At 43.3% G+C, this 9,802-nt stretch overlaps 1 protein-coding gene across 1 annotated transcript; it reads right to left on the bottom strand.

Annotated features, from left to right (window-relative positions):
- Positions 1–976: 976 nt before the first annotated feature.
- Positions 977–9,142, bottom strand: LOC135697184 (ankyrin-2-like). Its single transcript, XM_065216817.1, has 6 exons — positions 8,971–9,142; positions 5,141–5,300; positions 4,189–5,066; positions 1,254–4,115; positions 1,087–1,188; positions 977–1,032 (listed from the first exon to the last, which is right to left on the bottom strand). The coding sequence occupies exons 1-6, from the start codon at positions 9,140–9,142 to the stop codon at positions 977–979; spliced, it is 4,230 nt and encodes a 1,409-aa protein (XP_065072889.1).
- Positions 9,143–9,802: the final 660 nt, after the last annotated feature.

Genomic DNA, 9,802 nt, shown 5'->3' with positions numbered 1-9,802 from the left:
AAGCTCTACGATATCCAAAAACATCGATCCTAACGAGAGGGAGGGAAACAGAGTTCTCTAGAAATGCTAATTTCATTTGACATATTTTTTTAATTTAACTTAAATTGCACTGTTTTTTTTTAGTTGTGAGACTGTTCTCTTCGAATGCTGAATGCGATGATCGTGAGTGACAGAATGGTGGAAAATAAGAACAAAAACTAAACATCTAGCCGATGGTGACATCTGTCGGTGGCTAACTAGAAATGTACTGAATGGAATGTTTGCTAGAGGGACGCGGAAAAATCTGTTCGCGATTCTAGTACAGCTGATGTGGATGATTGTTCCTATTGAAGTTTTAGATTGCATTTTTTTTTCGTTAAATAAACATAACCTCCAATTTTAATACAGCAAATAAGGTTTTCAACATCGGAAACCAATTGCGACGCACACTAACTTACCTTCCCTAGAGTGACAGTTAAGTGAAGCAGTGTTGCCAAATTTGTTAGCTTCCGAGAGACTTAATTTTGATACAGGTTTTAAAATTTGCCATTGCATATGTTGTTGGTGTCCATCGCAATATTAGTTACAAAAAAAAAAACTGAAGGAAAATCATAGGATGAATCAAGGAATAGAATACAATCGCACCGATAAACAAACCAAAAATTAGTAATACGGATGATACGGGTGTTAGTATTGTAATTGTAAGGTACTCAAAAGTAGCCAAGCTTAATTGAGGGAGAAATGTTAGTTTTTTTTTTACAAATGTAGAAAGTACGAAATTCGGTAAAACTAACAAACGGGTTATTATCAATGCATATCAAACCGAACCAACTGAAACAACTCAAACCATAAAGCAGTGTTTGATAACGAGGGGCTTGAAAGATTAAAATAATCAGATACACACTATTTAAAGTATATACGGAAAGGATCAATCTGTCTCTAGACTTTTAACAGGTTTCGTTGTTTCGTTTAAATACTGATTCTTGAAGTGATTGATTTACAGTATCGTAAGGAACAAATATCGGATGATAGTGGTTTGGAATGAGTTGGATGCTATTTTTGTATGTTTTACATGAGTACAGGAGCGGTCATAGACAGTGCACTTACCTTGCCATTTTTCGTGCTCGTCGTGATCATCATATTCATCTTCATGGTCGTACCGTTCCGTTACGTACTCCGGAATCGGATGAGGAGATTTTTGTTGAACATCTGTAAAGCATAATGGTGTTGAGAAAATATTCTTCGACAATTTAACTTATACACGCCCCACTCACCGTCTTCGGATTTGCTCAAATCCAACGTATAGGCAGCTATTTCAGTGTCCTGCATCAGCTGCACCTTGTCCTGGGCCTCCTCGATGATTTCGTCGATGAAATCATCCGGCGTAACGGCACGTTCATCTTCGGTGATCAGTTCGTTCAGCACCGATTCATCCATTGTCGTAAAGCTCAGTACTTCCTTGACTTCTTTAGTGGTGATCTCTTCGCACTCCTCAAAAACTGTGGCCGGCAGTCCTTCCGTCGGTTTTTCGTCACTGTCCGATTTCAGCAGAGAATCCTGTTCGCGTAGGGTCTTTTGCATGATTACTGTCTCACAAGAATCACTTGAGAACTGCTCCGAGCTCTTACGGTCCCTCAAAATGGGTATCTTCGAGAAAGTCACTTCCGGCTCCGGTGATTTGACATCGGATGTTTCCGGTTTATGTGCAGCAGGCTTCGCACTTTCGTGGAATCGCGGAATCTTCGAAACCGCTGCTTCCACATGCTTCACAACGGTCTGGGCAGCTTCGATAATGCTTTCCATGGCTGGTTCTTCATGCTTCTCCTGTTTCGGTTCTTCCTTTGGCTTCGGTGGCTCTTCCGGAGATGTACGCTTAGACAACACCGGAATCTTAGAAGTTACTTCTTGCGTAACTGTCTTCTTGACAGTTTCCACAATCGATGGCTTTTCATCTGGTTTAATTGCGGCAGTTTCCTCCGTTCGCCGGAACTCTTCACCAATTTCGGAAACTCTTTCCGCTATAAGTTCGTCGCCCTGGCGAATTCCCGTTTCGACTTCAAATTTCGTCTTTTCCGCACTTTCCTTCAGCGTACCGGTCAAATCCTTACTGATGACCTCTTCACGAACACTTGCGAAGCTTTCCTTGGTGAACGCCTCCTGAACAGTGGGCTCTACATGTTTTGAACTGGTCACAGTTTCCTTTGCCACTGCTTCTGCTGCCCTATCGATAGCTTCCTTACTCTGTTGGGTAGACTCCTTCACTTCAGACACTATTTCGGAGTCGCGAATCTCCTTCACTGTCCTATCGACTTTCTGATCAACGAATGTCTTGGTCTCGGAACTTTGCGCTGTAAACTCTTGCACTTCCTGTCGAAAACCATCTCCTAGACCTTGGATTTTCTTGGCGTCACTTTTGAAGCTCTCTGCAAATGATTCCGCCTTCGATGTCACGCTAGTGACCTTCTCTTCAACCTTGCTGAATACCTCGGATTTCGTTTGCTGGAACTGCTGTTCCCTTTTATCCATTTTAGTTTGTCCCTCACCCTTCATGTCTTGGAATCCAAGTGCCAACGCATGCTCTTGAGCGTGCACTTTCTGCTCGAACTGATCGAAAAGTTCCTTCTTCTCCTCGGCTACCTTGGTCAAGAATTCCTCTTCCATTTTTTCGAATTTTTCATCGATCAGCTCCTTCTGATGCTTAATTTGTTCTTCGGCAATATGCTCGATTTCCTGCTTATAGGCTTCCATCTCATGTATCTCCTCTTGTGCCCACTTGCCAAGTTTGACTTCGACTGCATGTTCCATCTGTTCCAGCTGCGCCTTTTGGCCCAGAATCTCCTCTTTGGCTTCCTTCGGCTTGATCTCTACGTCGATCTTCGGTTGTTGCTTTGATTGTTCTTCGGTGATTTGCTCGAACTCCTGCTGTAGAGTCCGAATCTCATCTTTCTCAGTCGACTTAACATGACTGACTTTGGTTGCTTCCAGCTGCGCTTTCTGGGCGAGAATTTCCTGCTCCTCGGACCACTGTTCCTTCTTTGATTTTAGTTGTTTTTGGAGTAGCTTCGATTGTTCATCAGCAATCTGCTCAAGCTCCTTCTGTTGAGCTCGCATTTCATCTTCCTCAGTCCACTTGACTTCAGCAGCTTCAAGCTGTGCTTTCTGGGCGAGAATCTCCTGCTCCTCGGACCACTGTTCCTTCTTTGATTTTAGTTGTTGTAGAATCGATTGTTCTTCAGCGATTTGGTCAAACTCCTTCTGTTGAGCTCGTATCTCATCTTCCTCTGTCCACTTGACTTCGGTAGCTTCCAGCTGTGCTTTCTGGACGAGAATCTCCTGCTCTTCGGACCACTGTTTTGAACCCATCGAGGACTCCTTGGCCCAAGAAGTACGCTTACTCGAGTCAGAGGACTTGGTTTCAAACGAGGAAATCTTATCCTGTACGTTCTTGAGGGATTCGCTGACCACGCCGGCTCCCGGCGTATCGTCCTCTAGGGATATGCTTGTTCGTTTAGTTGGTACAGGAATCCGTTCCTTAGGAACAGGTGGCTTCCCCTCGTCGTCTCCGTCATCATCATCGGGTTTCTTTTTGATATCTTTTGGTTTCGGTTCGTCCACCTTGGGTTTGAATTCTGGTGCGTCTTTCTTGGCGATTTCATCCACTATCTTTGCAGAGGTGTCTACCTTCTCCGTAGTCTCTAAGACCTGCGACTTGTGCTCGAATTCATCGACATTCTTCAGGGTTAATTTGAATTTGTCTTGCAGTTCCTTGTCGAATTCGTCCTTCGGCACACTGGATCCGTCCTTCAAGTGGGTGGTTTTCAGCTTGACTACGGGTTCCGGTATTACCGTAGATTTGTACGAGTTATCTATAGGTTTCTGCATTAGGATTTCCTCTTCGTGCTTCGCACGGGTATCGTCGATTACGCTCGATCGCTTGATGGTGATGATCTCTTCGACGATTTCCCTCTTCTGCGTCGATGCTGGGATGGACCGGTCGGCAGATAGACGCTTTTCGATCTGTTTTCGTCGTTCGGCCACTGTCTTCTTGATGGTTTCCTCTTCGGATTCCTCCGAATCCTCGACGCGCTTCTCTTCGACCGAGTACTTGCTGGATTCCTCCTTGGCGTATTGGTTATCTGGGGGAGGTGGAGGAAGGTGTTAAGAGCAGTTGTAGGTTGTGGATTGTAGGGGAAATTTGGGTTAACTTACCTTCTTTTTGTACCAACTTTGCTATGGATTCGGACTCGGCGATGATATCAACGTCGTGACTTCGTTTGCTGATCGAGAAGGCAGTTTTGTTTCGCATCGTTACGGTTGTGGTAGTTGTGGAGCTTCGTAAACACCGTTCGACGATGTCATCCCGATGGATCGTTCGTAGACCATTTTCCAGGATGTTGAAGTCGTTCTTGGCTTTGGATTGGAACTGTTTGAGCATGGCTTGCGCCTGCTGGGCACTGCTAGTCGGGTTTTGAGCGATAATGTTCTCGACGTCGGTTTCACTGATCCCGATTTCCGGAGCCAGTTTGACCCAGTCTTCGCCGAGGAGATTTGAGATGTCGACAACTCGCAGTTCACCAAGGTAGTTCTGATCGCGAGGTGAAGCGCGGGTGCCCCGTCCAATGCGGACTAAAATTTCCTGTGAGTCTTCTATCGTAGTCGTGTGGTCGGGGATGATCGTCTCTGGCAGTACGATGTTCAGGATACAGATCGGTTGCTGAGGTGGTTCTCCTTTCGCAATCTTCGGTTCACGCATGAACAGTGTTCGACCGACTATGTCGGCGTGTTGGTCTTTCACGCGAACCGCGAAGGGTAGCCGGTTTTCGCGGAATGCCTTGAACGCCAGGCAGAGCTGTTCGCCGGACTTGGTGATCGGTACCAGATTGCCGGCCAGCTCGATGTATTGTGGTTTATCTTCCAGTACTTCAACGTCGCGACTCTTGGCGACTTCGGTGAAGTGCTCCTGATGCTCTAGGGTCTTGTCTTCGCGATCGTCTGTCATGCAGAAGACGCGGAGCCGCGCCTCCAGTGGGTCGGTGCGTTTGGCGAAAACGACAAATTTGGCCATAAACGGAACGTGTATGGCTTCTCTGTTTGGGGAGGGTAAGGGGGATAAGATTCAGATTTTGTGGCTAAAGGAATGTGCTAGTTAACGGAAACCTACTTGTACAGTTCGGTCGCCATCTTGGTAGCGTCGGCTATGTTTCGGCAGTCCATAAGCCAGAAGCGCGCGGAAACTGTGGTGGTGAATGAAACGCAGTCGTTGACGAAGGTCAGCGGTGTGGAACCGGTAACGTCTTCCCACTGTGCACGAGTTGTACCACCTAGAGAACGCGGCAGAAGCATTCGGTTAAGCGTAACACGGGAATGGTCATTCGATCTATGCTTAGCTTAGGAGTTAACTTGGCAAGACTAGCTAGCTAGCGTTGATTGTATAGTAGATGGTGGTAGTAGTACAACAATGAGTTAACAATATCGAAAGCATACGCGCGGCTGGACTGATTCGGGACAGGACCCCGGATCAGTTCAGCTTCGGAAGCATTTAAGCGTGGGATCTGTTCTCGGGGTGCCTCGGAGTTGAATTTCGGTTTGCATTCCCCACGAGAACAAGTCCCACGGTGGCTGATTAACGACTAAATGGAGGTATAAAGCAAAGTAAGAAAATGAAGTAAACTGAAAGTTGGAACTCAAGTTGGGCCAATTTCGGTATAACGGAACGGAACTGAGAGTGAAATGATACTGAAGAACGCAACGGAAACTGTTCGACGAGTTGATCGAGAACTAACTGTTTCTTTTCTGTTATCATCGTTTGAAACCATTACTATCCACCGTATGTCTTTTTGAGTTGGAGATGAGAATATGGTGAGAATGATTGGATGAAAACACGATGATGGTAAAAGAACCTTCAAAACTTAAACTAGAGAACGTAACGCAACTTGGAAACTAGAGAAAGTGGGTCGATAGCCGCATGCAGAATGACAGTTGCTGTTTTGGATGGATCAAAACAATGGAAACAACGTAGTACACAAACACACGCAGGTGAGAGTTTGGAAAAGTCGAAGACTGCTTATCAAGAAGATTGAACACTCCGCGCCCCGAACATGACCGAGACAGAAAATTTGACGATATTCCGTCTCCCAGATCCGAACGGGAAGAGTCTGGCTGCAGTCTTGTTTGGCTTAATTTGCAGCGGACTTTTACTATAAAGTCTCGTTAATCTGACAAATCGGTAGCTGAGGAAAGCCAATAACTCGAGAGATGCCGATAACACGCAGGGGGAGGAGAAGTCTAGGAGTGGTCAGTCTTCTCAATATGTGTAATCATCGAAAGAAGTTGAAGGTAGAGATCAAATCAAATGAAAGTGACCGATATCGATATCGGGTTGCTGGATCGCCAAAAACGGATTGATGCTCTCTCAAATGTACGACAAACTGATGAAAATGTCGGAAACAAGAATCAAACGTAAAATGTGTTTATGTGTATGTAAGTGTGTGTATCGCCCGGACGTGAAGTGGTGTGAGTGAGTGTTATTCCGCGGAAGTTTTGACAGATGAAGTTTCATGCTCTGACGGCTTGTCTCAGCTACCGTTTTTGATTTTCGTTCAATGCGGCACAAATTTCGTACTATACAAAGTTGCAACAACAATTTGACACTCTTAATGTTTTAGAGATTTGTCCTGTACATTTACTGTTAGCTTCATTAGATCTGTTTACACACTTGCGGGAACGGTATAAGTTTTGCTGAAGGATTTTGCATGGCTTTTAGCAACGGTTTCAGAAAAGTCCCCTTTTGGGCAACTAACGTTTGACATTTTCTCAGTTGTCGCTTTGTTTTCCACTTTCAAACATACACAACTGAACGCATTAAAACGAAAAAGGAAAACGTAATTTGTTAACTCAAACATAAAAATAACGGAAAACGTATATAATTTCGTGTAAATTAGTAAGCACAAATTTGCTTTTCGTTGTTAAGGGCTATCACACTAACCAAAGGCTCTCATAGATGATTGATCGAAAAAAGTAGAAGTGTTGGCAATGCTTTTGTTTGTTTTGCTAATTAAATTTGGAAATAGATAAAAGAAAGAGGTTTGCATTCTCAAAGAAGGAATTCGTTCGACAAAAAAGAACAAAACTATTACGAATTTCTGATTTTCAAAGCCGGATTGGTTAGGACAAAATGCAACAACACAGGCGCACTTTTCGCTTCGTACTGGTTAAGATATTTGTTTATTTAGTGTTTTCAATGGCTTGAAGAAGGGCGGCGCAAGAAGAAGCGGAAATCATACGAGATATAAACAAACTGAGGTTAGGTAACGGATAAGAGTTGAACGATATTTCCTCAAAGAAACCGAGCGGTTCGTTTACTCGCTTTTGATCTGGTATTCCTGAGTAGGAGCAAAAGTATTGCTTCAAACACAATTTGGCGCATGGTGGAAACAGTTTAGGACCGTAACGAGTTGGTTAAAGTCAACGACAGTAAGCGTGGCTCGCGTGGTTGCAAAGATATTCGAAACGTAAAACGGGGGATTTGCTTTTTGTTTAAGTATTATCGTTCCAATTTTTGACTATTTGACAAAGGGGTGATATTGGGAAGGTACATCATTTAGGCGTTGTTAAACTGAGTATACATTTATGTTAAGTAAGTAAAACTTGAGTATCATATCAATGCAATATTTAACCGTGCGTTGGTGTGTTCTTGAATATATATCTTAGGTGCTAGTGTGGAGGGGGAGTAACATTATAATTGTTAAGGAGAATATGTAGCATTATTTTTAGCGAATCTGATTTCATTTTCACTTCGATCGAGAAACGTGAAATAATCTCAAATTTCCGCATTACTTCAAAACGATCCGAAAGAAACCGAAAAAAGGGTAAATCGTTCTTTTTTCACCAACGAAATAAATAACAAAAAAAATCAAATCTTTGCTGGAGAACATTCGGAGATTGAGACTGGAAACGAAACGCAAAAAAAAAACAAAAAAAAAATCGAATTGAAACAATAATAACGTAAAAGTAAAATAATCTTTTTTTTTTGCTTTTGCAGATTGCTTTTCAGTTAATTTGTAAATTAATTTTTAGCTTTTTTGGTTGGTAGTCTTGTTCTGTGTTAGTTACCTTTCAGAGATCTTTTCCGAAACACACCTTCAAGTGGGTTAATGGAATGCGTGCGGTAACAGGCATATTGTCGAAGTATTAGTACGAAAATGTATTCTTTGTATATTTTTTTACTAAATGTGGAAAGGGGGGGGGGGGGCGAGGTTAGAAGAGGAACTGAAGAACCAAAAATGGAAAACCTTCTACCAAATCACAACGGAAAACGTTGAACAAAAAATTGCACTAACGAAGTAAGTACTATGTGGAATCGACACATGAGCTATCTTTAGAAAGGGTGGACAAAACCGAAAACTGGGGAAGTGACGGGTGTATGTGTGTTTGTACGAAACCGAAAAAAAAATATGAAATGCTCAACTCAAAATGGATATCAAACCGGACGTAAATGTAGGTAAGTAATCTGAAATATCGAATATGGCCGACTGAAAACTGAAAGATTGGTTTTTCAACCCGAGAATAGAACAACAAAAATAAATGCGCTTCAAACGAAAACATGACATTCGTTAGACGACGATATATGCACACACTGAAATCTGGCAGCAGTGCTGCCGATGTCTAAACAAAAACAGAAAAATCGATTCACTTAATTTACTGGCAACAATAATTGAAATTTATCTCTCTCATATGATATGCTTTTCAAATCTGATAAATATAAACATAGGTCAGGAGCGAAACAGTGAGCAGTATGTTTTGAGAGATACGTATTCGTAGGTAGGAGATAGGTTATAGATAGATATAGTGAGAAGTACGGATGTTGAAGATGGTACATAGTAGATAGTGAGATACAGACAGAGTGATAGATATGTAGTAGGGAAGAGGCGTTAAACTAAAATGGAAGATTGAGATTAAGAACCATGGAACACAGAGTGCCCTCGTACGTACCGGTGATGGAGCACAGAAGTCGCAGGGTCGGTGCATTGCCCGAGTACTGGTTGATCATGCCCTGGCTGTGGGCCCGCGGTGCCGGCATGCTGAGCGTGATGGCCTTGTGGAATTTGCGGCGCCGTGGTTCGACGGTTACCACCGGTGAAACGGCTACGCCACGGCCCAGCATCTTGGCCGTCAAATCCGGATCGATTGGTTGAGCCTGTTTGTGGAGGATTGGGGAAGAAACGTATCGATGGTGATAGGGTCATATTCGTTCCTGTTTGCGCAAACCGTCGATTTGACAAAAAGTACCTCGTAGTTTATGTTTTGATGGCTCAGTGGATAGCAGTTGGTTCATCTACGTTTTATGTATATCTCAACTTGTTTACTCACTGTGGAGGCTCAGCTGAACGAGCCAGTCTTACCTCCGCAGATGACCATTAAAACCAGGATGAAACAACCTCGAGTGATCAGTGCGGTACATCAGTGAAAATTATGTGGTTCGAGTGTTTCATCATTACTGTTTCTGAGAGCGCAAAAAAAAAAAACAAACTACATAATAACATCCGCCAAGCTGAAAGCCAAGGATCAATGTTTTTGCAGCAACCGTCACATCCCGATGCATAAACGACAAGCAAGCCCTTTGTATCTGGTAAGAAGATTACTGGATACAAAGGGCCCATACGTAGGTTCAACCAAAGATGAATACTAAGATGAAACTTTCGGAAGAAAAACTTTCTATTTTAGTGTCCTCTTTCACGGTCCCTTTCATCCATTGAATACCCCTCGTATTCAAGGTAATTTTGTGGTTTTGCTGCCCCTTCGGTAGAGATGAAATTTTGCGCTC

The sequence above is a fragment of the Ochlerotatus camptorhynchus genome, unplaced genomic scaffold, assembly GCF_037179485.1.
Source record: "Ochlerotatus camptorhynchus isolate MF236.1 unplaced genomic scaffold, CSIRO-AGI_Acam_v1.1 ptg000007l, whole genome shotgun sequence".
Lineage (NCBI taxonomy): Eukaryota > Metazoa > Arthropoda > Insecta > Diptera > Culicidae > Ochlerotatus > Ochlerotatus camptorhynchus.
This window is presented reverse-complemented; position numbering and strand designations above follow the sequence as displayed.

Excerpts from the sequence above, each read along its gene's own strand:
- LOC135697184 (XM_065216817.1), bottom strand. The coding sequence starts at position 9,142 with ATGCTGGGCCGTGGCGTAGCCGTTTCACCGGTGGTAACCGTCGAACCA. Across the intron at positions 5,067-5,140 it reads ATGGCGACCGAACTGTACAA|AGAAGCCATACACGTTCCGT; the intron begins GTAGGTTTCCGT and ends CTCCCCAAACAG. Across the intron at positions 1,033-1,086 it reads CGAGCACGAAAAATGGCAAG|CATCCAACTCATTCCAAACC; the intron begins GTAAGTGCACTG and ends ATACAAAAATAG.